We start from the raw sequence: 27,021 nt of genomic DNA on the forward strand, positions 1-27,021 counted from the left end.
GTTTGAAGCCACTAGGTTTGAGGAGATGGTTCATTATGCCCCAGTTGATAACAACTACAGATGCTTCACTTTGGAAAGAATCATAAAGCCCATCTGGTCCAACTTTCTCATTTGACAGATGGAAAAAATGGAGTCAGAAAGGGGAAAACTGCAGGCCTGAGGTCACAAAACAGCAGCAGGGACGAGGCCTCAGCCCTGTTCCAAGGAACCTGGTCTGCCAAGATCCTAATGCTGGCGGGAAAGAACGCGTGAGAGACGGAAGAGCTGGACCAAGCAGGGGCTCCAAGGCCAAAAGAGGGATTTGGGAGTTTATCCTGACTGCCACAGGGAAGACCCTAACAAGGTCTTTAATAGTGAATCACACAATTTTTTTTTTTTTTTTTTTTTTTTTTTTTTGGTTTTTAGGGCTGCACCTGAAGCACATGGAGGTTCCCAGGCTAGGGGTCAAATCTGAGCGACCATCACCGGCCAACACCACAGCCACAGCAACTCGAGATCCCAGCCATGCCTGCGACCTACACCACAGCTTATGGCAATGTCGGATCCTCAACCCACTGAGTGAGGCCAGGGATTGAACCTGAGTCCTCATGGATACCAGTCAGATTTGTTTCCTCTGAACCAAAATGGGAACGCCCGTGAGTGGCACAATTTGATTTCCATTTTTAGGAAAGGTCATTCTGGATGCTGAGTAAAGAACCCAAATGGGAATTCCCGTCATGGCTCAGTGGTTAACGAATCCAACTAGGAACCATGAGGTTTGGGGTTTGATCCCTGGCCTCACTCAGTGGGTTAAGGATCCGGCGTTGCCGTGAGCTGTGGTGTAGGTCACAGACGAGGCTCGGTTCCTGCGTTGCTGTGGCTCTGGCGTAGGCTGGCAGCTACAGCTCTGATTAGACCCCTAGCCTGGGAACCTCCATATGCCACAGGTGTGGCCATGGAAAAGACAAAAAGACAAAAATAAAATAAAATAAAAAACCCAAATGGGCAAGAATGGCAGCAAGGAGAGCAGTTAACTCATCACCCTTGAGAACCACCCAGGTCACGAGAGGAAAACCAGGACTCGATGTGCACAGAATGGGATGGGGGAGCCTGTGAAGAGAGTGACCAGTCTAGTCGCCCATGCCGTCAGAGAAAATCGAAGTGGGAAGAATTCTCCACGAAGCGACCCTAAGTCAACAAAGCCCAGGGGACTTATAATAAAGTAACTTCCCTAACACGGAGGGAGGTCTGGAGGGAGCCCGCCTCCTGTAGCTGCGATTCAGGCGGGGGAGGCGGCTCACCCAGGTGGCATCAAGTCTTATACCAGCTTGAAACAGCCCAGAAACCTTACATTGAGCATCTGTGGTCTTATGCAACCTTAGTAATACAGGAATTTGCTCTCCATAGTTCAGAGATGACCTCCGCCCACCCCCCCCAAAAAAAGCTGGCTGGCTGCTCTGCTGAGAAAGGGTTTCTGCTGGGTACTCGGACCTAAAGACACCTTCCCTGCGAATCACAGGGTGCTTCCCACAGGAGCCCCGAGCTCATCTCCCCTAGACATCCCTGCGAGCAGGCAGACAACTGACAACCTCCAGTGGCCACTCTCTCTTCTCCAAGCTCACCCCTCTGGGTGCGCCAGATGCGGGAAGGGACCAATGTGGAGGGGGCCGAGGCAGCCCATGCCGTGGGGCTGCTCCCAGGAAGGCTGCCGTGAGGCAGAACACCCCACTCACCCCTGCATGAGGCCCCCGAACCGGGGCAGGCCGCAGATGAGCCGCTGAGGGGAGTCAACCTTCTTCAGGAGGTCGTGGGAGAAGCCCTGGATTAGGGCCTGCATGTGCCCGGCACAGCGCTGCATGAACTCCACCACCTGCAACACACGGCACAGACGGTCAGTGACGAACGGCCACCCTGGCCTCCTTCGGTGGGACTGCAACGGTCTGAGCTGAACCGTCTGAGGAGCCAGGAGCCCCCGGCAGAGAAGTCTCTGGAAAGGAAAGAGTCCAAGTGATTTCCTAAAGATGTGCAATGAGACGACTCCATTTTTAGGAGATGATCTGGCACTAATTTCCTCCAACTCCCTCATTCAGCAGAGGAGAAACCCGAGGCAGAAGGAGTATTTCAACCTGTCCAAGGCCCAAATGGCTAACGAGCAGGAGAAGCGGAGGGAGGGGACTCTGCCCGTCCCCCTTCCCCCCACGCGCCCTGTGCTGTGCAGGCCCTTCATTCCTCACATTTGTTAGGTTACTGGCATTAAAACACATCACACGCTCTGTCAGGGTGTGGCTGCAAACAAGTTACCTCCTGTCGGTGCACCCCAGTGTCCCCATCTGTCAAATGGGGACAATAACACGGCAGTTATTGTCCTGAGAGGGTTGTTGTAAAGATTAAATGAGTTAAGAGAGTTCCCATCGTGGCGCAGTGGTTAACGAATCCGACTAGGGACCATGAGGTTGCGGGTTCGATCCCTGCCCTTGCTCAGTGGGTTAAGGATCCGGTGTTGCCGTGAGCTGTGGTGTAGGTGGCAGACGCGGCTTAGATCCCAAGTTGCTGTGGCTGTGGTGTAGGCCTGTAGATACAGCTCCGATTGGACCCCTAGCCTGGGAACCTCCATGTGCTGCGGGATCGGCCCTAGAAATGGCAAAAAGACAAAAGAAAAAAAATGATTAAATGAGTTCATATTTAACTAAGAACGTCCGATGCATGATAAGCGCTAGTTAAGGGTCAGACAAACGACAACTGTTCTCCGTCCCCATTGAAGGGATGACCGGAAAAGTCCACTAGACCTGCCCGACGTTTTACGGCTGGTGAACGTGCCTCAACCCGGGTCTGTGTGTCCAGTGCCAAAGGCCAGGCCACTACAAGCCCAGAGCTGTCCCCAGGACCCGCCTATGCCCTGGGCTTCCTGCCTCCCAGGCCTGTGCTCCGCCTTGGGTGTGGCTGCAGAGGGGCCCCCCTTACCGCAGTGCTGTGCTCCTTCCCTGCTGCCAGAGCCCAGGTCTGTGGGTTTCGTCCCTTCTCATCGTGGAGTCGAAGATCGCCCCCTGCATCCAGCAGTTTGCTGAGGATCCACTGATTGCCTGAAAAGGCCGCGGCATGGACAGGGGTGCTCCCATCAAAGCAGCGGCTGTGGGAGGGGGGCCGGGGGGGTCTACAGTGAACGTCCACACCAAGAGTCCTCCCCTTCAACATGGGGCTCCTTTTCCACAAAGGCAGCCTCTGGCGACGAGGACTGTTAACAACACGTTTGGTGAGGCCGCTGTCTGGCCAACAGAAGCTTTATACACATCTTCGGCTCCACTCTTTGAGGCAGTGTTATTTCTCAATTTATAGATGAGGAAACAAAAGGGCAAAGCCAAGATTCACACCCATTTATGGATTTGGTTCAAAATCCAGGAGTTTCCATCGTGGCACAGCGGAAATGAAGCAACTAGGATCCATGAGGACACGGGTTCGATCCCTGGCCTCGCTCAGTGGGTTAAGGACCCAGCGATGCCGTGAGCTGTGGTGTAGGCTGCAGATGAGGCTCAGATCTGGCATTGCTGTGGCTCTGGGGTAGGCCGGCAGCTGTAGCTCCAATGTGACCCCTGGCCTGGGAACCTCCATATGCCGCAAGTGCGGCCCTAAAAAGCAAAAAAAAAAAAAAAAAAAAAAAATACAGTGTTCTTCCCACTGCCCCCCCTGACACCGGCTGCCCTGAAACAAGTTCTTTTTTTTTCTTTTTCTTTTTTGTCTTTTTGCTATTTCTTTGGGCCGCTCCCGCGGCATATGTAGAGGTTCCCAGGCTAGGGATCGAATCAGAGCTGTAGCCACCAGTCTATGCCAGAGCCACAGCAACCTGGGATCTGAGCCGAGTCTGCAACCTACACCACAGCTCACGGCAACGCCGGATCCTTAACCCACTGAGCAAGGGCAGGGACTGAACCCACAACCTCATGGTTCCTAGTCGGATTCGTTAACCACTGCGCCACGACGGGAACTCCTGAAACAAGTTCTTCATGTCTGTGGTGTCTGGTGGTCAGGCTGGTGAAACACAATCTAACTAGAGAGCATCTCCCAGTCCTATGGTAGAAGCCCACAAACCTTGGCATCAGCAGGCTGGTCAAGGATCTACAACTTAGAAAAATTCAACCATAGCCAATAAACTATCTAGAAACTCGAAGGGACAGCCTAAAGGTACAGTGAGAGGCAACAGGTAGCTGTGGTAGCCTAATTCAGTTGCACGTCAGAATCTGCTGGAGAGCTTGCTCTCTTTATTTGAAAAAGAAACACAAATGAGAAGAGGAAGGGGAAAGGGAAGGAGACAAAATAAAATAAAAACGGAGGACGAGGAAATGGAGGAGAAGATAAGAGTTTCCCAATCCCAAGCCCAGAATTCTCTTGCCAGAGGCAACTACTGTTACTAATGTTTGTATCCTTCTAGAAGTGTTCTCTGCATATCCAAAAGTAGGAATAAGAACATGCTGGGAGTTCCCGTTGTGGCGCAGTGGTTAACGAACCCGACTAGTAACCATGAGGTTGTGAGTTCCATCCCTGGCCTCGATCAGTGGGTTAAGGATCCAGCGTTGCCGTGAACTGTGGTGTAGGCTGCAGACAAGGCTCGGATCTGGCGTTGCTGTGGCTCTGGCGCAGGCCAGCAGCTGTAGCTCCAATTAGACCCCTAGCCTGGGAACCTCCATATGCTGTGGGTGCAGCTCTCAAAAGACAAAAGACAAAAAAAAAAAAAAAAAAAGAATATGCTATATTAGCTGTTATGCATTTAAATTTTTTTTCATTTAACAATATATCTTAGAGAAATTTCCATCTAAAAACATACAAGCCACCTCAACTCTTTTTATTTTTATTTTTATTTTATTTTATTTTTTACTTTTTAGGGTCCCTCCCAAGGCATATATAAGGTCTCAGGCTAGGGGTTGAATCAGAACTAGAGCTGCCGGGCTACACCCCAGCCACAGCAACGCAACATCTGAGCCTCACCTGCAACCTAAGCCCACTGAACCCACTAAGTAAGGCCAGGGATCGAACCTGCAACCTCATGGTCACCAGCTGGATTCGTTTCCACTGTGCCACAATAGGAACTCCATTCTCAACTCTTTTCAACAGCTGCATAGTATTCCAATGTATGGGTATACTATAATTTAGTTAATAAGTCAATAGGTATTTGTCAAAAATACAGAGTCTCAGACTACACAGCAGATTGAATCAGAATCTGCAAGAATGGGGCCCAAGGATGTGTACTTTATACAAAGTTCCCCAGGTGATGCCAATGGGGCTAGCCTATACCCAGGCATCTGGGAACCCTGGGATATCTCAATGTGAGCTCTCTCCTATTGCTGGGTCTGATGAGCAGTCCAGCACAGGGCACTATGGGAACAGTACTATCCTCCTTGCTTTAACAACAAATTTGCACGATGGAGTTCCATTGTGGCTCGATGGTAATGAAACTGACTAAATCCATGAGGACAAAGGTTCGAACCATTACCTCGATCAGTGCGTTAAGGATCTGGCATTGCTGTGAGCTGTCATCTAGGTCACAGATGTGGCTTGGGTCTGGCATTGCTGTGGCTGTGGCTGTGACGCAGGCCAGCAGCTGTAGCTCCAATTTGACCCCTAGCCTGGGAACTTCCATATGCCACAAGTTCGGCCCTGAAAAGACAATAAATAAATAAATAATAAAAATAAATGTGTATAATACAGTTCCTGTTGTGCCTCAGTGGTAACAAACCTGACTAGAATCCATGAGGACGTGGGTTCAATCCCTGGCCTTGCTCAATGGGTTAAGGATCAAGCTGTGGTTGCTGTGAGCTGTGGTGTAGATCACAGACACGGCTCAGATCTGGCGTTGCTGTGGCTGTGGTGTAGGCCAGCAGCTGTAGCTCCAATCCAACCCCTAGCCTGGGAACTTCCATATGCTGCAGGTGTGGCCCTGAAAAAAAAAGGCAAAAAAAAGAAAATTGTGTAAGATTTTACAGCCTTCTAATCATTCTTCCCATAAATACTAAGAGAGCTGAGTAGGGAGAAAGAAGACATTATTTTTCATTTCTCATGAATGCTAAGGAAGAAAGGAATAATGTTTTCCATATGCTGCGGGCGTGGCCCTAAAAAGACAAAAAAAATAAATAAGTAAAAGTAATCCTGACAAAGTGATGCCTAGTATATTAATTGGTGAAGAACCTGGTTGAGAGGGTGCTTAAGCGAATCATAGAAATTATAATGTGAGGTGGAAATGTATACATGGTACTTGTTGGGAGTTCCCGTCGGGGCGCAGCAGAAACGAATCTGACTAGGAACCATGGGGTTTTGGGTCCGATCCCTGGCCTCACTCAGTGGGTTAAGGATCCGGCATCGCCATGAGCTGTGGTGTAGGTCACAGACTTGGCTCAGATCACAAGTGGCTGTGGTGTAGGCCGGCAGCTGTAGCTTGAATTAGACCCCTAGCCTGGGAACCTCCATATGCCGCTGGTGCAGCTCTAAAAAGGCAAAAAAAAAAAAAATAGAAATGTATACATGGTACTTGTTAAATGATTAAATTAATGAGTAGTAATAAGTTTCATCTACTTCATAGGGCCTAGTAAAATTGCTTAGAAAACTTTTTATTAGCTGTTGAAAGCACATTCCAACCTAAGTATACATATCTATTTCTTTGAGGAAGTTCCCTTGTGGTGCAACAGGTTAAGAATCCGGTGTTGCCATAGCTGTGCCCAGGCCACGACTGAGGGGGTGAGTTTGATCCCTGGCCCAGAAACTTCCACATGCTACCCATGTGGCCAAAAAAAAGAAGTATTTTTGTTGACATAAAATAGTCAAGGTTCTTTTAATATCTTGTCAAATTAATTTCCAAATGCCCAAATTCATCTTAAGAGCATATTTTCTAGATAGCAAAGTTATTGTACTTACTGATTTGGATCTGATCCATAATCCACCAGGACATCAACTAATTTTGGAAGGCCTAATAATGCTGCAGTGAAAAGTGCTGTCTGGCCCAGGGAATTAACTGCATCAACATAAATTCCTGCAAAACAAATACAGGATCAGTGCAAACACAAAGAAATTTCTTTTTCTTTTAATTTTTTTCTTTTTGCAGCCCCACCTATGGCACGTGTGAGATTGAACCCATCCTCATGGACACTGTTGGATTCTTAATCTGAACACAGAACTCCCAAGGAAATTTTTTTTTTTTTTTTTTTTGTCTTTTTGCCATTTCTTGAGCCGCTTCTGCGGCACATGGAGATTCCCAGGCTAGGGGTTGAATCGGAGCTGTAACCACCAGCCTACACCAGAGCCACAGCAACGGGGGATCCGAGCCACATCTGCAACCTACACCACAGCTCACGGCAACGCCGGATTCTTAACCCACTGAGCAAGGCCAGTGATCGAACCCGTAACCGGTTCTTAGTCGGACTCGTTAATCCCAGAGCCACGATGGAAACTCTTTTTTTTTTTTTTTTTTTTTTTTGTCTTTTTGCCTTTTCTAGGGCCACTCCCTCAGCATATGGAGGTTCCCAGGCTAGGGGTCTAATCGGAATGTAGCCACCAGCCTACGCCAGAGCCACAGCAATGCGGGATCCGAGCCGCGTTTGCGAACTACACCACAGCTCAAAGCAATGCCGGATCCTTAAGCCACTGAGCAAAGCCAGGGATCAAACCTGCAACCTCATGGTTCCTAGTTGGATTCATTAACCACTGCGCTACGACAGGAACTCCCCAAGGAAATTTCTTAAGATAAAACTAGGGAAATTCACATTAGGGCTAAAAAAAATGTAATTCCTTTATATAGTACTTAGAGTATTAAAACTGCAATTTTATTATTTATTTATTGTCTTTTGTCTTTTTAGGGCCACATCCGCGGCATATGGAAGTTCCCAGGCTAGGGGTCTAATCGGAGCTACAGCTGCCGGCCTACACTACAGCTGCAGCAATGCTGGATTGGAGCCGCTTCTGCGACCTACATCACAGCTCACAGCAACTGAGGTTGCAAGTTCGATCTCTGGCTTCGTTCAGCGGGTTAAGGATCTGGCGTTGCCGTGAGCTGTGGTGTAGGTTGCAGATGCGACTTGGATCCAGCGTTGCTGTGGTGTAAGCCAGCAGCTACAACTCCAATCTGACCCCCAGTGTGGGAACCTCCATGTCCCACAGGTGCATTCCTAAAACAAACAAAAAAAATCCATGAGAATGTGGATCGATTCTTGGCTTTATTCAGTGGGTTAAGGATCCAGTGTTGCCAGAGTTGCTATGGCTGATTCGACCCCTGGGCTAGGATATTCCATATGTCACAAGTGCAGCCATAGGGAGGCAAAAAGAAATAGAGAAAGGTTTCCCCAAAACATTCTACCACTCCGGGACCTTTAAAAAAAAAAAAAAAAAAAAAAAAAAAAAAAAAAGCAGGAGTTCCCGTCGTGGCGCAGTGGTTAACGAATCCGACTAGGAACCATGAGGTTGGGAGTTCGGTCCCTGCCCTTGCTCAGTGGGTTAACGATCCGGCGTTGCCGTGAGCTGTGATGTAGGTTGCAGACTCGGCTCGGATCCCGCGTTGCTGTGGCTCTGGTGTAGGCCGGTGGCTACAGCTCCGATTCATCCCCTAGCTTGGGAACCTCCATATGCCGCGGGAGCGGCCCAAGAAATAGCAACAACAACACAACAACAAAAAAGACAAAAGACAAAAAAAAAAAAAACTCTCAAAATGTGGAAAAGTTAATGAATGACAGTACAGGGGCTGAAATACATTAGGCAAGCCTCCATCCTGAGAAAATAATCAAAACACAAACCTAAAACTACTCAAAACCTCCAAGTACAGCTAGACTAACAACGAAACAACACGCAACCAGGACACTTGCACCACCCAAACTCTAAAGCAGAGCCTAAAAACACAATAAAACTCAAAAACAGTCTATCGTTCTCAACAATAAGAAAGTAAAAACCCGAAACCACTCAGACCGCGTTCTCTCCCTCTCGTTCCTCCGAAAAGAAAAACGAGAACGATCATCAATGGCAAATGGCAGCTGCAGAAGCAACACCAAGAGCCGGCTTCACGCTCAGGAGAGAACGCTACGTCTCCTCCTCGTGGTTTCGGGTGCTCTACACGTTCAGAGAAACTTCTCTAGTCACGAACTATAGAAATGATCCCTGAAAGTATAGTCTTACCCTACAGAAGCCTATTTTTTCCAGCTGTACGAAACGCATACATATTATACTGATGGTGAATTTCTCTCAGGGCACTATTCCTTCAAATTGTATACGGGCATATACTTCCTAAGGCACCCGTCCATTATCAAAGCTCAAGAAAGCATTTTAAATACTCTAGCGTTTTGAAGGACATTTCAAGTTGGCCTTCTAATTAACATACCGTTTTTTAAGCAGCCAATCACATGCCACCTTTTCCAACTCCGCCCCGTTTGGCGCGGCAGTCCCGCAGCGTCAGGCTAACGTGGAAGACTGAGAACTACAGCGTCCCGGTGTCAAGACTTTCCTCCACGTGGAAACCAAGAGGTCTTTCACGAGTAGAGTGTAGAAGACCAAAGTGGAAGGTAAAAGCAACCACCCAAAACCAAAACCTATGATATTTGCAGAACGCGCTATTTATCCTGGTGAAGTACCAAAAACAAATATTGTTCGAAATTTTTTACCCAAGCCAAAGCATTTTTTTTTTTTCCCAAAGAATTTTTATGTAAATAAAAATCGTGTTGGAATTCTCTTGTGCCTCAGCGGGTTAAGGATCAAGCATCGTCACTGCAGCGTCCTGGGTAGCTGCTGAGGCGCGGGTTCCATCCCTGGCCCAGGAACTTCTGTATGCCACTTGAGTGCGGCCAGAAAAAGAAAAAAAATCATTGTTTCTAGCGACAAAAACTGCACAAAAAGAAACCCTAATCTCCATTAGTAGGGGCACCGATGAATAAATTATGTACATACGGATAAAAATATATTAACCAGTTATTGAAATAAATTAGATCTATAGCACTTAGATGTACTATTAAACAGGAGAAGTAAAAATCCCAAAGAGGCAACATTAGGGAATTCAATTAATTAATGAGTGGTATTAGCTAAAATGATGGATTTGAAGTATCTAACAGTTTAGCAAATTACTTTATAAATACTAAAAATTAAAAATCCCAACATTATTGAAAGCAATAGTGGGATTTAAGCTTAAAAAATAATCATCTTATGGGTTAAAGGTCCAGTGTTGCCACTGCTGCTCTGTAGGTGGAAACTGCGACTGGGATCTGATCCTGTATTAACTCTGTATGCCCCTGGGCACTCAAAAAAGAAAAAAAAAAACAACTATCTTGTGTAGGTAACATTGCTTTCAGGAATGCAAAGATCAGTGGCACTCCAGGTATTGCTATGTATATAGCAGAAGTTTTTATTTTTATTTATTTATTGTCTTTTTAGGGACACACCCAGGGCATATGCAGACTAGGGTCCTATCGGAGATACAGCTGCCGGTCTACACCACAACCACAGCAATGCCAGATGCGAGCCAAACGTGCAATCTACACCCAAGCTTGCTGCAATGCTGGATCCTTAACCCACTGAGCGAGGCCAGGGATCAAACCTGCATTTGCATGGATATTGGATTTCTTTCCACTTAGCCACGATGGGAACTCCTATATAGTAGAAACTCTTTAGTTTGGTGTTTATGGCATTGTATAGTCAGTTTGGTCCAATTTCCCTTTCAGTCTTTACTTCCTAAAATATCTCCTACATACCCTATACTTCAGACACAAACACTAAAATTTGCTATTTGTATACTCCTCTATCTGTTCCTTTGCTCCTGTATCAATTCCCTCTGCTCCATATTCCTTGAATGAACAACTGTATGAAAAATTATAAACTAACGGTATCAAATTATCCACTATTTTAAGCATTAAAAAGTTATAGAGGCCTTGATTAACTTCTGCTGACACACAAATTGATTCTGCACAAATTGATTTCTAATGACTTTGTTCTCTTCATGGTTTTTGAAATAAACATGTGAGTTTCAGAAAATAATGAAAAATGCTAGTTGCAGAATATGTACTTGAAACCATTTTCATAAAGATAGAACAGAACGGCAACTTTACAGAACACATCTTTGAAAGATAACTTCAGTGCATCAAGGATTACTTTAGAATATCCAAAACAAGACTTGAAAAATAACTTCTAAAAACTAAGGGAAAAGGAAAAAAAACCCTGACAAGCTTATACTTCAAAACAAAATACAGACCCACACAGAAGAAGTAACAAGCAGGAGAATAAAGAGTACTACATAAAACTAAAACGCTGATGTGGCTAGTTTTAGGATGACACCATATAAAACAAACACCACCAAAGCCTGAAAACAAGGAAAGAAAATTCACTATCATTGCCAACGCGAAAAACATCACAAAACCACTCAGATGGTGTTCTCTCCCTCTGCCTCTCTCAACCAGAGAGAGGAGAACGATCATCAAGGGCAAGTGGCAGCTGCACAGGCAACACCAAGAGCCGGCTTCACACTCAGGAGAGAACACTGCGTCTCCTCCTCGTGGTTTCGGGTGCTCTACACGTTCAGAGAAACTTCTCCAGTCACAGACTATAGAAATGATCCCTGAAAGTATAGTCTTAGCCACACAGACCCAGCCGAGGCCGGGTCCGGGCCAGCCCTCCACTTTGCACTGAGGGCGAGACACTCCCTCCCCACCCCCCCCCCCCCGTTACTGCCTCTGCTGGGAAAACGAGAAATCGCTTATGCGATACAATCCCTCAAACGCTAGCACTTGCCCACTCCTTTCAACATTCAACCAGAACTGAAGACAGCAGTTTTTAAAACAACCACACCTAATTACCATATTACCGCCTGACAGCCAATGACAACCTGCATCTTTCAACTTCCGGAAGCATTCAGGCCACTGATCTGCTAAATCCCGCCTCGCCTCTGCCAGCTCTAAAGGAAAGGGCGGGCCTTGGCCTTTGCTAGTGACTGACTATCTCGCTGATTCCAGGGATTAGCACATCTTAGAGGTTACATTCAAGGCTGTCCTTTTCAAACTCTGGGAAGAGGTCACTGGGACTGAGGCAAGGAGGGGGACTGGGTGGCTTAGAACCAGCCCTGGAAAACAGCCCCTTTTGGTTCTGTACCATGACTGGACTACCTGCTCACACGTTCTGACTTTTTTTTGGGGGGGGGGGGACTTTCTGGCTTTTTAAGGGCAGAAGGTGTGGCACATGCAAGTTCCCAGGCTAGGAGTCAAATCGAAGGTACAGCTGCCGGGCTACACCACAGCCACAGCAAGACCAGACAGGGCCACATCTGGGACCTACAACCACAGTTCATGGCAACGCTGGATCTTAACCCACTGAGTGAGGCCAGGGATTGAATCCTCATCCTCAAGGATACTAGTTGGGTTCTTAACCCGCTGAGCCACAATGGGAACTGCTGAGCTTTTTAAATGAAGTTGGTTGGTGCGCATCTGTCGTCATCTCTTCCCTCAACAAATACTTGAGCGTCAACTAGAGTAGCAATACTAGCTCCTATTTATGGTGAGCTTGCCAAGCATCAGTCATCCTTCTAAGTCTGTTAGCTGAGATAAATATAATTATAATCATCTCGGTTTTATGGATAGGAGAACTAAGGTACAGAAATACTAAGTAACTTGCCTGTGCTCTGTAAATTAACAGAGCTTGTGGGTGTTACCTTAACCATCATCCCAATTTCTGAAGATTATTCTAGGTACTGGGCAAACAGACACAGAGGTAAGCAAAGGTCCCTACTCTCACAAAGAGCTTACATTCTAGTGAGGGAGAGAGAAGACAACAAATGCCCAAAAGTATCAGGTGATGAGACATGTGGAGGATTTTTAAGTGTTGAAACAGAGAGGAACTGGGTGGCTACTTTAGACTTGGGTGCTTGGGGAAGGCCTCTCTTTGGAGGTTGCATTTAAGCAGAGAAAACAACTAATGCAAAGACCCAAAGAAGGGAATGAGGTTGTGTTTTCCCAGCAACTGAAAGATAACTAGAGAACAAAGGGTACGAGGGAGAGGGGAGCTGCGGGCAGGAGCCAGATTATCTGAGGATGTCCTAGGCAAGGCCCAGGCCTGGGGAATCTGGATTTTAAGTGTGAAGGGAACCCATCTAGAGATCTGAAGCGGTGGAGACCAGTTCTGAGGCCACGTGGAAGTGTCAATAGGAGATAGCATGGCAGCTTGCATTTGGGGACAGCAAGGGAGAAGGAGAAACGTGGGCTGTTGTAGAAATTGAGTTGAGAAGACTCACTGGTGGACATCCTGCAGTGGTGGGGAGGGGTGTCAGGGAAAGAGGTTTCCAAGGTTGTGCCTTTGGTGTTGGTTTGTGCCTAGAACAACTCAGTGGGTGGTGCCGGTACCTGGAAGACTGGGAAGAGACACGGATTTCTCCTCTAAAGGAGGAACTTTTTCTTTTTTTCTTTTTTCTTGTCTTTTTTTTTTTTTTTTTTTTTTTTTTTTGCCATTTCTTGGGCCACTCCCACAGCATACAGAGGTTCCCAGACTGGGGCTCGAATCAGAGCTGTAGCCGCCGGCCTACACCACAGCCACAGCAACGGGGGATCCTAGCTGTGTCTGCAACCTACACCACAACTCACGACAACGCTGGATCCTTAACCCACTGAGCAAGGGCAGGGATCAAACCCACAACCTCATGGTTCCTAGTCGGATTCGTTAACCACTGAGCCACGAAGGGAACTCCCAGGAGGAGCTTTTTCACAATGGGGGAAAGAGAGGGTTCAACTACTACACTTGCTAATTTATCCTTTACAGCAACCCCATGTGTTGATGCTCTCAGTACTAGCAGTACTAGTACTACAACTAACTACTTTACAGAGGAACAGACTGGGGTAAAGGAGCTTCCCAGGAACCCACAGCTAGTAAATAAGAGACCAAGGAGTCATTTCCAGAGCAGACACAGCTTCTCTCACAGGTCCCAAGCTTTAAAGAAGACCAAGAACTAATTTACAGTTCACAGTGAAAGCTTGGCCACCATAGACATGGCCAGACTGGAAGAAAGAGGAATTAACTGCAATCCGGGGATGTGCTTCCAAGACTAGGAAGCAATTCCAAAGCTTCCATAGCAGGGAAGTAAGTGGAAAGGACACACTCTCAGGAGGTGCCTCTTCCTCACCTGCTCCCGAGGATTATTAGTTAATTCCTTCTTTATTCTCAACCCTCCTAGGCCTGCGCACCACCCTCCCTCAGCAATGACCTTCCCTTATACTTGGCAGAGAACTAGAAGCCATCAGTCGAAAAGTCCTCACTGTGGTCTCATCACCTGGATGAACCCACCTACATCAGAATTCCCCATTTTCTTTGCCTGCCTCAAAGGCCTCCTGCTGCTGGGAGCGGCTCTCCCCTGACTCAGTTTCTCCTGTTCTACTCAGTTCTTCCAAGTGCAGTCAGACCTGCTCTCCCATCTTGGTTAAACCCTGAATGCGTCCCACACCTTCCTGTTTCCCCCAGTTGAATGTACCCACTTTTACTCTCCATCACAGCCCAAGTCCCTCTGGGAGCTCTTTCCACCAAGTGTCAAGCCTTCGCATCCCTCCACCCAGCAGTCCACCCCTAACCTGCTTCTGTTTACATAGGACCCATGGATACTTTTCTGTCTGCATCTTAATCTCTCAATCGGCTTGCTTTCTTCCTTTTTTTTTTTTTTTTTTTTTTTTTTTTGGTCTTCTGTCTTTTTAGGGCCGCACCTGCGGCATATGGAGGTTCCCAGGCTAGGGGTCCAATCTGAGCTGTACCTGCCGGTCTATACCACAGCCACAACAGATCCTTAACCCACTGAGCGAGGCCAGGGATTAAACCCGCGTTTGGGTTTGAACCGGTTAAGCCAGGTTCCTTAACCACTGAGCCACAACGGGAACACACACTGCTTTCCACACACTTCTTCTCTGTCCTGCTTGGCTGCCATCACGCATGCTCGTGCAGTTTCCCGCCTACCTCTCTGGTTGCTCCTTCTTGGTCTGCTGTGATGTGGGGAAACACCTGTCCACCATCATCCCCTGACGCCAACATGAAGCCCTCACTCCAAATGGCTGCAAGACAGCATGTAGCTGGCATGTGATCAGCCATGGGAACTGGGCCGAGAAGGACGCAAAAGCAGGACATGCATCAACCCAGAGAACAAAGTGTCGACCCTGGCAAGCCGTATTTTCTCGAGAGGCTATGCATAGACAGCGGCCACCAGTCTTCTTCGTGCCCTATGGATTACAATCCTATGCTTAAAGGTTAAAGTTAGAAAAGAACTTGCTTTGTGATTGGAGGCGGCCATGCCCCGAAACCTTTCCCCCCACTCACATTTTTAAAAAACCAATGAGCACAATAAAAGTAGTGAGGCACTGACATTCGGGACTCTTGATCCAGGAGGTCTTGAGTCCCCCCGGTCCCACCTTTGATCTGTATCTTGTCCCTGTGTCTTTAATTATGATGTCACGTCTTTCGGCTTTGCAGCACCTGTCTTTCACACCCCCGCTCGCTGAGCTGGTCCTGGCACTGTGGGGGTTCTAACGCCTTTGCCATCTTTCTGCTAAAGGTCAGAAATCTCTCCTAAATGTGCCCTAAACTGAACTCTACCATCAGTGCCCACCCCACTGGCCTACCTAATTCACTTCCCCCTCCAGTTCCCCATCTGAACACATGGAACTATTGTCCATCCATTTGTTCATCATAATGAGACAGAATATTAACTCAGGTAGTCAGTGTAGCAGCGCGGGCTTCGATGCCTTCTTTGGTATGGCCATGGATTAACATTCGTGGTTTAAGGGCTCCAGGGAGTAACATCCCCACAGGCCTTGTCTACTGTAGCGAGTGTACCTACACCCAGATGGACATTAATCCCTAACCCCCTGTGGCTCAGTTTATGGGAAGAAAAGGGCAAAGAAACCATGAGACTTACAGGACATTCCCACCCCAAGACCCTACTGGACAAGGACTGATATAGGTACTTGAACAAGGCCAACAGGAGGAAAAAAACACATCTTTCTGGACCCCATGTTGGTAACCCCCCTCATCTTTAAGGCATAAAAATCCCTATAGGACAATAAAGAAGGGGGCTCTTCTCCCCTCTCCCAGCAACCCTGGGAGTGGTTTGCTTTCCTTTTTTTCGGTCTTTTTGTCTTTTCTAGGGCTGCACCCACAGCATATGGAGGTTCCCAGGCTAGGGGTCCAATCGGAGCTGTAGCCACCGGCCTATACCACAGCCACAGCAATGGCAGACCCAAGCCGCGTCTGCGACCTACACCACAGCTCACGGCAACACCAGGTCCTTAACCCACTGAGCGAAGCCAGGGATCGAACCCGAAACCTCATGGTTCCTAGTCGGATTCGTTAACCACTGAGCCACAATGGGAACTCCTGCTTTCCTTTAATAAAGACTTTGCTTGCTTGCTGCCTGTGTGTTCACGGAGTTCATTCTTCGACTGCCGTGAACAAGAACCCAGATTCGGGTATCATCTTTCCGGTCTCAATGAGACCCTGCAATTATCCTTGAAAGCGATTCTCACTCCTATCTACAGTGAACTGATGAAATAAGATGTATGCTTCAAGGCAGTACAAGAACAGTAACCTTTTGTTCCTACTACCTGCCCTTTGTTGTAAAACTATACATCCCCGTTCTCTCCTTGCCTCCTCGGAGCAGTTCTCTCAGGGTTACTTGAGGTGCTGCCTCTGGGGCTTAAGTCCTCATTCTGCCCCAAATACACCTTAACTCTCAAGTTAACAACGACCATTTTCTCCCCAGTAGATGAATGCAGTAGATGTCTAACTGGTCCTCAAACTTGCCACCTCACCCCTCCCCACAGATATAATCTCCACGTAGCATTTAGAGTGACCTTAAAATGCACAGCTGCTGAAGTCACTCTCCTTCAATAGCTGCCCACTACCCTTGGCTCTCTGGCCACCAGGCTGTGGCCACACTCTGGCTTCTTTCACTCCTCTGTGCTCAGCTCCTATTAAACCCTAGGCCGACTGTCGCATGTTCTGTTTCCTTAGCTTAGACTGAGATACAGAGAAAGAAACCACCCTAGAGGACAGGAAGGGACATCTGCCTACATTTGTGGGGAGATAGTGACTTCAATGACTTGCGAGTTGAAAAAACGAAGCTATAACTTTGTTTCAATAATCTTTGAGCTGCCCTGACACTGACATGTGAAAAAGCACAAATCATGTGGCCCATAAATCCAGTCAGAAAACAAATACAGGGGAGGAGTTCCCATCGTGGCTCAGCAGAGATGAATCTGACTTGTAGCCATGAGGATGCAGGTTCAATCCCTGGCCTCACTCAGTGGGTTAAGGATCTGGCGTTGCCGTGAGCTGTGGTGTGTGTAGGTCAAAGATGCAGCCTGGATCTGGCATTGCTGTGGCTGTGGGCAGTGGCTACAGCTCTGATTCGACCCCTAGACTGGGAACTTCCCCATGCCACACTGGCGGCCATAAAAAGCAAAAAACAAAACAAACAACGACCAAAAAAACCCCCACCAAACTGCATCAGACAAATTCTCCCTCATTTCAGGGAAAAATCACAGCTTACACCAAATGTGGATCAGGATAAAACACCTACTACACAGGTTAAAAAGTACTGTGCGACCTAAACATGAAAGAGGAAAATACAGAAAGGCAGCCCCGTGGGTGGCAAATGTTCACACACATTCTGCCACAACAACAGGAGAAGCCACTCAGACAGCATCCCCTCCCCTTATTCCTCCAGAGGAAGAAAACAGTCATCCATGGCAAATGGCAGTTACAGGAGCAATACCAAGAGCTGTTTTCGTGGATGTTGAGGACTCTACACAGAAGCTACAGAAATAACTCCTAAAACCAGTCTTGACTTTAACCCCACAACCTCTGCTGGGTCCCTGGCAGCTGCACACTTTTTACCAATGGCGACATTTTCCCACATTCCTCTCATTTCAGAAACAGCATACAAAAGATTTTCAAACTGTTGTTACTGAACCAAACTTGGATTCACTTGTTCAAGCTCAATAAAGCCAATCTACTGACACGGGGTTGCTGTGCAAGTACAGCATTTATCACAGGGCGGCCAGCAAGGAGTTAGGGCCTTTTAAGCACTGGCTACCTGGAATCCTTGCTTGGCGCCCTGAAATACACGCTGCCCTTTCCTTCACCACAACCCTGAGTCAATAGACCAGTTTTACTGGGCGTGAAGAAGCAGGCCCAAAAATTGGCGCAAGTACAATTTTGATTCCCATGTTGGGACAGAACCTGCAACCTTGGCATCATCAGCATCAGAAGGCTCCAGAGGGGTCCCCCTAGGTTTACACTGTCATTTCATATACAACTTTAAAAAATTCTAAATACTCCTTTTTTTTTTTTTTCTTTTTTAAGGGCTGCACCCCTGATATATGGACATTCCCAGGCTAGGGGTTGAACTGAAGCTACAGCTGCTGGCCTATACCACAGCCACAGCAACACAGGATCCCAGCCCTGTCTGTGGCCTACACCACAGCTCACAGCAATGCCGGATCCTTAACCCACTGTGAGCAAGGCCAGGGATGGAACCTGAATCCTCATGGATACTAGTTGGGTTTGTTACCACTGAGCTACAACAGAACTCCCTGAATACTCTTGAGGGGTTTTTGTTTGTTTGTTTGTTTGTCTGTTTGCCATTTCTTGGGCCGATCCCGCGGCATACAGTTTCCCAGGCTAGGGGTCTAATCAGAGCTGTAGCTGCCAGCCTACGCCAGAGCCACAGCAACGCAGGATGCGAGCAGCGTCTGCGACCTACACCACAGCTCACGGCAATGCCAGTTCCTTAACCCACTGAGCAAGGGCAGGGATCGACCCTCAACCTCATGGTCCCTAGTCGGATTCGTCAACCACTGCGCCACGACGGGAACTCCTTTTTTTTTTTTTTTTAATCTTTAAGAAAGGAAGACTTGGAGTTCTCGTTGTGGCGCAGTGGTTAACGAATCCGACTAGGAACCATGAGGTTGCGGGTTCGGTCCCTGCCCTTGCTCAGTGGGTTAAGGACCCGGCGTTGCCGTGAACTGTGGTGTAGGTTACAGACGCAGCTCGGATCCCGTGTTGCTGTGGCTCTGGCATAGGCCGGTGGCTACAGCTCCAATTCAACCCCTAGCCTGGGAACCTCCATATGCCACGGGAGCGGCCCAAGAAATAGCAAAAAGACAAAAAAAAAAAAAAAGAAAGGAAGACTTAAAGTTCTTAGTTAACCTGTTGTGACTGATGGACAATAAGAAGTTCTTGCCTTTCTGCTTTTTTTTTTTTCAGAGTTGCACCTGGGAAGTTTCTGGTTGTCAGGTCCAATCGGAGCTGCATCAGCTGGCCTACACAACAGCCACAGCAATACCAGATCCAAGCTGCACCTGCGACCTGGTGCAGCTGCGGCAATGCTGGATCCTTAACCCCTTATCAAGGCCAGGGATCAAACCTGCATCCTCATGGATACTAGTCCAGTTCTTAACCACAAGGAGAACTCCACTTTCCTGTTTCTAAAACCACTGTCCAGACTAATTTAAGACAAAAGCATGCTGGGGCACAGCAAATTAGTTTTCTACTCTTAAATATGATGTGCAGTATCTGTTGGTGAGATTATTTTTTAATTTTAACCTTCTAGGATCCCAAATTGTTTTTTTTCTTTTTTGGGATGGCTGCATATGCAGCATATGGAAGCTTCCAGGCTAGGAGTCTAATCAGGGCTACAGCTGCTGGCCTACACCACAGCCACAGCAATGTGGGTGGGATCCAAGCCATGTCTGTGACCTACACCACAGCTCACAGCAACGCTGGATCCTTAACCCATTGAGCAAGGCCAGGGATCAAACCTTCGTTGTCATAGATACTAGTTGGGTTCATTAACCACTGGGCCACGACGGGAACTCTGAGACTCTGCTGGTTACAAACATGTGTGAATGAGAAGGGCGTATAATGGGCTCACTTGGGCAATATTTTTTTTTTCCCAAATAACATATCCAGGCCAATTTTAAATGTGTAACGAAAAGGTTTATTTCGAAACAATTCTCTCCATTAAAAAAGAAATTGAGGGGAGTTCCTGCTGTGGTACCGAGTTCCTGCTGTGGAAGCAGTGGTTTGATCTTCAGCCCAGTCCACTTGTTTATAGATCCAGTATCGCTGCTGCTATGGTATAAGACCTGTCTCGAATTCAATGCCCGGGGAGCGGCAGAAAAAAAAAATTAGGAGTAAAGTAACAAAAATTGTAGTTTTCTGGTATTTTGGTGTTTTTGGAGGAGGACAGATGATTCAAAGGTAATTTTGTACATTTTTGTGCTGAAAAATTTTTTTTTTTTTTTTTGTCTTTTGTTGTTGTTGTTGTTGCTATTTCTTGGGCCGCTCCCGCGGCATATGGAGGTTCCCAGGCTAGGGGTTGAATTGGAGCTGTAGCCACCGGCCTACGCCAGAGCCACAGCAACGCGGGATCCGAGCCGAGTCTGCAACCTACACCACAGCTCACGGCAACGCCGGATCGTTAACCCACTGAGCAAGGGCAGGGACCGAACCCGCAACCTCATGGTTCCTAGTCGGATTCGTTAACCACTGCGCCACGACGGGAACTCCCTGTGCTGAAATTTTTTAACTTTAGACTATATCATCTTTATTTTTTAATTATCTTTTTGGCCACCCCCCCCCCCTCGGCAGATGGAGTTCCCCGGCCAGGGATCGGATCCAAGCCACAGTTACAACCATGCCACAACTGCCACAACACCAGATCCTTAGCCACTGCATGGGGCTGGGGATCAAACCTGAATCCCAAAGCTCCACAGATGCCTGGGAGTCCATTGTCCCACAGCAGGAGCTTCTTGTCCTATCTTTTAAATATCAGCAGGTAGATTTTGACTTCAATTTTTTTTTCTGTTTTTCTTTTTGGTCAAGCCTGCAGCATGCAGAAATCCCCAGGCCAGGAACAGAACCCACACCACAGCAGTGGCCTGAGCCACAGACAGCAGAGATAATGCCAGTCCCTTAACCTGATGAGCCACTAGGGAACTCCTAGACTTTATTTTTTTAAAAAAACTTCTTACCAGGTGGCTACACCCTCTACCAACACAAACCCATTACTTAAATGTGGTTTCTCTTGTTTACCGAGGAGGAAGAAAAAAAAAAGAAAAGGGGTCCCTGCCTTGGTGCAGTAGGTTAAGAATCTGACTGCAGTAGCTTGGGTTGCTGTGGAGATGCAGGTTTGATCCCCAGTCAGCCCAGTGGATTAAAAACATCTGGCTGGGATTCACTCCATGGCCAGGGAACTTCCACATGCCTCTGGTGCAGCCATAAAAAGCAACCAAAAAATCAAAACAATTTCTACAGTACTACCATTTCTACAGTACTTTAACATATCCCAGCCCATCTACCAAACTCGTTTTTGTTTGGTTTTTGTGGTTTTCTTTTTCTTTTTTTTTTCTTTTGCTTCTTTTCTTCAGAAGTTCTCAGGCCAGGGACCAAACCCACACCACAGCAGTGACATGTAAGAACAACCGGATCCATAACCCACCAAGCCACCAGGGAACTCCTATCTATTAAACCTTTTACATGGATCGCCTGGGTTTTTTCGTGTGTTTGTTTTTTCACTTTTGGCCGCCCCATGGCACATGGAGCTCCCCAGCCAGGGATCAGATCCGAGACGCGGTCAAGACCTAAGCCTAAACTGTGGCTCCACTGACGATCCTGTTGCACCACAGTGGGAGCCCTGGAGTCCCCTGTTTTAATCTTGGGACCTACATTTCCTTTTTCTTTTTCGGGCTGCACCTGCTGCATGTGGAGGTGCCCGGGCTAGGGGTGGAATACGAGCTGCAGCCACAGCAACGCCACACAAAACAGGAAATAACCGTAAGAGATGGAGGAGATGGAAGCATAACATACACTCTAGAAACCTAAAGTATGCATAACCCAAATTCCCTGACAGCACAGTGGGTTCAGGATCCAGGATAATTAGAAATATGACGAAAAAAGGAATTCTAGTAGTGGCTCCGTGGTAACAAACCCGACCAGGATCCATGAAGACGAGGGTTTGTTTCCAGGCCTCCATCACAGGCCGGCAGCTACAGCTCCGATTCTACCCCTAGCTTGGGAACGTCCATGTCCGCAGGCGCGACGCTAAGAATACAAACAAAAATATGGCAAAAACAAAATAAAAATAAAGTCTATATTCTACCGTAATAAAAAATGATGTAAGTACCCGTCATGGCTCAGCAGTAACAAATCTGACACGCAACAGTGAGGACACGGGCTTGATCACCAGGCTCGGATCCAATGTTGCTGTGGCGTAGCAGGCCAGCAGCTACAGCTCAGACTTAACCCCTAGCCTGAGAACCTCCATATGCTGAGGTTCCTGCCCTAAAAAGACACAAAAATAAAACTCAGCTGAGCCAAGAAATATTTTAGAAGATTCAAAAACACACATGAAAAAACTCACTTTTCCAAGTATCAAGAGAAAAGGAAAAACACCCCAAACACAAAAAGCTAGAGACTCCTTGTCTTATAAAGCTCAAAATAAAATACAGGCTGAAACTAAAGAGAAACAGCAAGAAATTCAAAGAACTTTGCACAAACCTAGATGCCAAGAGGATTAACCTTGAGCATAACACAGGAAGGAAAATAACACTACCACAGACAACACAAGATACATCACAAAACCACTCAGACGGTGTTCTCTCCCTCTGCCTCTCTCAACCAGAGAGAGGAGAACGATCATCAAGGGCAAGTGGCAGCTGCACAGGCAACACCAAGAGCCGGCTTCACGCTCAGGAGAGAACACTGCGTCTCCTCCTCGTGGTTTCGGGTGCTCTACACGTTCAGAGAAACTTCTCCAGTCACAGACTATAGAAATGATCCCTGAAAGTATAGTCTTAGCCACACAGACCCAGCCGAGGCCGGGTCCGGGCCAGCCCTCCACTTTGCACTGAGGGCGAGACACTCCCTCCCCACCCCCCCCCCCCCGTTACTGCCTCTGCTGGGAAAACGAGAAATCGCTTATGCGATACAATCCCTCAAACGCTAGCACTTGCCCACTCCTTTCAACATTCAACCAGAACTGAAGACAGCAGTTTTTAAAACAACCACACCTAATTACCATATTACCGCCTGACAGCCAATGACAACCTGCATCTTTCAACTTCCGGAAGCATTCAGGCCACTGATCTGCTAAATCCCGCCTCGCCTCTGCCAGCTCTAAAGGAAAGGGCGGGCCTTGGCCTTTGCTAGTGACTGACTATCTCGCTGATTCCAGGGATTAGCACATCTTAGAGGTTACATTCAAGGCTGTCCTTTTCAAACTCTGGGAAGAGGTCACTGGGACTGAGGCAAGGAGGGGGACTGGGTGGCTTAGAACCAGCCCTGGAAAACAGCCCCTTTTGGTTCTGTACCATGACTGGACTACCTGCTCACACGTTCTGACTTTTTTTTGGGGGGGGGGGGACTTTCTGGCTTTTTAAGGGCAGAAGGTGTGGCACATGCAAGTTCCCAGGCTAGGAGTCAAATCGAAGGTACAGCTGCCGGGCTACACCACAGCCACAGCAAGACCAGACAGGGCCACATCTGGGACCTACAACCACAGTTCATGGCAACGCTGGATCTTAACCCACTGAGTGAGGCCAGGGATTGAATCCTCATCCTCAAGGATACTAGTTGGGTTCTTAACCCGCTGAGCCACAATGGGAACTGCTGAGCTTTTTAAATGAAGTTGGTTGGTGCGCATCTGTCGTCATCTCTTCCCTCAACAAATACTTGAGCGTCAACTAGAGTAGCAATACTAGCTCCTATTTATGGTGAGCTTGCCAAGCATCAGTCATCCTTCTAAGTCTGTTAGCTGAGATAAATATAATTATAATCATCTCGGTTTTATGGATAGGAGAACTAAGGTACAGAAATACTAAGTAACTTGCCTGTGCTCTGTAAATTAACAGAGCTTGTGGGTGTTACCTTAACCATCATCCCAATTTCTGAAGATTATTCTAGGTACTGGGCAAACAGACACAGAGGTAAGCAAAGGTCCCTACTCTCACAAAGAGCTTACATTCTAGTGAGGGAGAGAGAAGACAACAAATGCCCAAAAGTATCAGGTGATGAGACATGTGGAGGATTTTTAAGTGTTGAAACAGAGAGGAACTGGGTGGCTACTTTAGACTTGGGTGCTTGGGGAAGGCCTCTCTTTGGAGGTTGCATTTAAGCAGAGAAAACAACTAATGCAAAGACCCAAAGAAGGGAATGAGGTTGTGTTTTCCCAGCAACTGAAAGATAACTAGAGAACAAAGGGTACGAGGGAGAGGGGAGCTGCGGGCAGGAGCCAGATTATCTGAGGATGTCCTAGGCAAGGCCCAGGCCTGGGGAATCTGGATTTTAAGTGTGAAGGGAACCCATCTAGAGATCTGAAGCGGTGGAGACCAGTTCTGAGGCCACGTGGAAGTGTCAATAGGAGATAGCATGGCAGCTTGCATTTGGGGACAGCAAGGGAGAAGGAGAAACGTGGGCTGTTGTAGAAATTGAGTTGAGAAGACTCACTGGTGGACATCCTGCAGTGGTGGGGAGGGGTGTCAGGGAAAGAGGTTTCCAAGGTTGTGCCTTTGGTGTTGGTTTGTGCCTAGAACAACTCAGTGGGTGGTGCCGGTACCTGGAAGACTGGGAAGAGACACGGATTTCTCCTCTAAAGGAGGAACTTTTTCTTTTTTTCTTTTTTCTTGTCTTTTTTTTTTTTTTTTTTTTTTTTTTTTGCCATTTCTTGGGCCACTCCCACAGCATACAGAGGTTCCCAGACTGGGGCTCGAATCAGAGCTGTAGCCGCCGGCCTACACCACAGCCACAGCAACGGGGGATCCTAGCTGTGTCTGCAACCTACACCACAACTCACGACAACGCTGGATCCTTAACCCACTGAGCAAGGGCAGGGATCAAACCCACAACCTCATGGTTCCTAGTCGGATTCGTTAACCACTGAGCCACGAAGGGAACTCCCAGGAGGAGCTTTTTCACAATGGGGGAAAGAGAGGGTTCAACTACTACACTTGCTAATTTATCCTTTACAGCAACCCCATGTGTTGATGCTCTCAGTACTAGCAGTACTAGTACTACAACTAACTACTTTACAGAGGAACAGACTGGGGTAAAGGAGCTTCCCAGGAACCCACAGCTAGTAAATAAGAGACCAAGGAGTCATTTCCAGAGCAGACACAGCTTCTCTCACAGGTCCCAAGCTTTAAAGAAGACCAAGAACTAATTTACAGTTCACAGTGAAAGCTTGGCCACCATAGACATGGCCAGACTGGAAGAAAGAGGAATTAACTGCAATCCGGGGATGTGCTTCCAAGACTAGGAAGCAATTCCAAAGCTTCCATAGCAGGGAAGTAAGTGGAAAGGACACACTCTCAGGAGGTGCCTCTTCCTCACCTGCTCCCGAGGATTATTAGTTAATTCCTTCTTTATTCTCAACCCTCCTAGGCCTGCGCACCACCCTCCCTCAGCAATGACCTTCCCTTATACTTGGCAGAGAACTAGAAGCCATCAGTCGAAAAGTCCTCACTGTGGTCTCATCACCTGGATGAACCCACCTACATCAGAATTCCCCATTTTCTTTGCCTGCCTCAAAGGCCTCCTGCTGCTGGGAGCGGCTCTCCCCTGACTCAGTTTCTCCTGTTCTACTCAGTTCTTCCAAGTGCAGTCAGACCTGCTCTCCCATCTTGGTTAAACCCTGAATGCGTCCCACACCTTCCTGTTTCCCCCAGTTGAATGTACCCACTTTTACTCTCCATCACAGCCCAAGTCCCTCTGGGAGCTCTTTCCACCAAGTGTCAAGCCTTCGCATCCCTCCACCCAGCAGTCCACCCCTAACCTGCTTCTGTTTACATAGGACCCATGGATACTTTTCTGTCTGCATCTTAATCTCTCAATCGGCTTGCTTTCTTCCTTTTTTTTTTTTTTTTTTTTTTTTTTTTGGTCTTCTGTCTTTTTAGGGCCGCACCTGCGGCATATGGAGGTTCCCAGGCTAGGGGTCCAATCTGAGCTGTACCTGCCGGTCTATACCACAGCCACAACAGATCCTTAACCCACTGAGCGAGGCCAGGGATTAAACCCGCGTTTGGGTTTGAACCGGTTAAGCCAGGTTCCTTAACCACTGAGCCACAACGGGAACACACACTGCTTTCCACACACTTCTTCTCTGTCCTGCTTGGCTGCCATCACGCATGCTCGTGCAGTTTCCCGCCTACCTCTCTGGTTGCTCCTTCTTGGTCTGCTGTGATGTGGGGAAACACCTGTCCACCATCATCCCCTGACGCCAACATGAAGCCCTCACTCCAAATGGCTGCAAGACAGCATGTAGCTGGCATGTGATCAGCCATGGGAACTGGGCCGAGAAGGACGCAAAAGCAGGACATGCATCAACCCAGAGAACAAAGTGTCGACCCTGGCAAGCCGTATTTTCTCGAGAGGCTATGCATAGACAGCGGCCACCAGTCTTCTTCGTGCCCTATGGATTACAATCCTATGCTTAAAGGTTAAAGTTAGAAAAGAACTTGCTTTGTGATTGGAGGCGGCCATGCCCCGAAACCTTTCCCCCCACTCACATTTTTAAAAAACCAATGAGCACAATAAAAGTAGTGAGGCACTGACATTCGGGACTCTTGATCCAGGAGGTCTTGAGTCCCCCCGGTCCCACCTTTGATCTGTATCTTGTCCCTGTGTCTTTAATTATGATGTCACGTCTTTCGGCTTTGCAGCACCTGTCTTTCACACCCCCGCTCGCTGAGCTGGTCCTGGCACTGTGGGGGTTCTAACGCCTTTGCCATCTTTCTGCTAAAGGTCAGAAATCTCTCCTAAATGTGCCCTAAACTGAACTCTACCATCAGTGCCCACCCCACTGGCCTACCTAATTCACTTCCCCCTCCAGTTCCCCATCTGAACACATGGAACTATTGTCCATCCATTTGTTCATCATAATGAGACAGAATATTAACTCAGGTAGTCAGTGTAGCAGCGCGGGCTTCGATGCCTTCTTTGGTATGGCCATGGATTAACATTCGTGGTTTAAGGGCTCCAGGGAGTAACATCCCCACAGGCCTTGTCTACTGTAGCGAG

The 27,021-nt window shown here is 47.6% G+C and overlaps 1 protein-coding gene, 1 long non-coding RNA gene, 3 other non-coding genes and 1 pseudogene across 38 annotated transcripts in view; 1 reads left to right on the top strand and 5 right to left on the bottom strand.

Annotated features, from left to right (window-relative positions):
• The window catches only part of TEX14 (testis expressed 14, intercellular bridge forming factor), a 161,088-nt gene that overhangs the window by 61,536 nt on the left and 72,531 nt on the right, over positions 1-27,021 (bottom strand). For 28 of the 34 annotated variants that reach the window (XM_084984941.1, XM_084984939.1, XM_084984940.1 and 25 more), the window contains 3 exons: positions 6,877-6,991; positions 2,941-3,106; positions 1,713-1,849 (listed from right to left, as the gene is read on the bottom strand). In XM_084984941.1, coding sequence (XP_084841067.1) covers positions 1,713-1,849; positions 2,941-3,106; positions 6,877-6,991 — 418 coding nt within the window. Of the gene's footprint in view, positions 1-1,712; positions 1,850-2,940; positions 3,107-6,876; positions 6,992-11,780; positions 11,851-27,021 lie in introns of those variants that run through there. The other 6 variants (XM_084984946.1, XM_084984947.1, XM_084984945.1 and 3 more) reach the window with 1 other exon arrangement.
• Positions 8,903-9,118, bottom strand: LOC146398182 (small nucleolar RNA U3). Its single transcript, XR_014822113.1, has one exon. It is a non-coding gene; the product is annotated as a small nucleolar RNA U3 (small nucleolar RNA).
• Positions 9,406-10,972, top strand: LOC146398183 (uncharacterized). The gene is made up of 2 exons (XR_014821270.1): positions 9,406-9,503; positions 10,366-10,972. It is a non-coding gene; the product is annotated as an uncharacterized LOC146398183 (long non-coding RNA).
• On the bottom strand, positions 11,343-11,558 carry LOC146398184 (small nucleolar RNA U3). The gene has a single exon (XR_014822117.1). It is a non-coding gene; the product is annotated as a small nucleolar RNA U3 (small nucleolar RNA).
• Positions 17,635-17,789, bottom strand: LOC146398185 (small nucleolar RNA U3; annotated as a pseudogene).
• Positions 22,589-22,804, bottom strand: LOC146398186 (small nucleolar RNA U3). Its single transcript, XR_014822114.1, has one exon. It is a non-coding gene; the product is annotated as a small nucleolar RNA U3 (small nucleolar RNA).

Source organism: Sus scrofa, chromosome 12 (assembly GCF_054392235.1).
Source record: "Sus scrofa isolate SSC_HxYL_T2T_F1_AM1 chromosome 12, Sscrofa_HxYL_maternal_Yorkshire_Landrace_v2.0, whole genome shotgun sequence".
Taxonomy (NCBI): Eukaryota; Metazoa; Chordata; class Mammalia; order Artiodactyla; family Suidae; genus Sus; species Sus scrofa.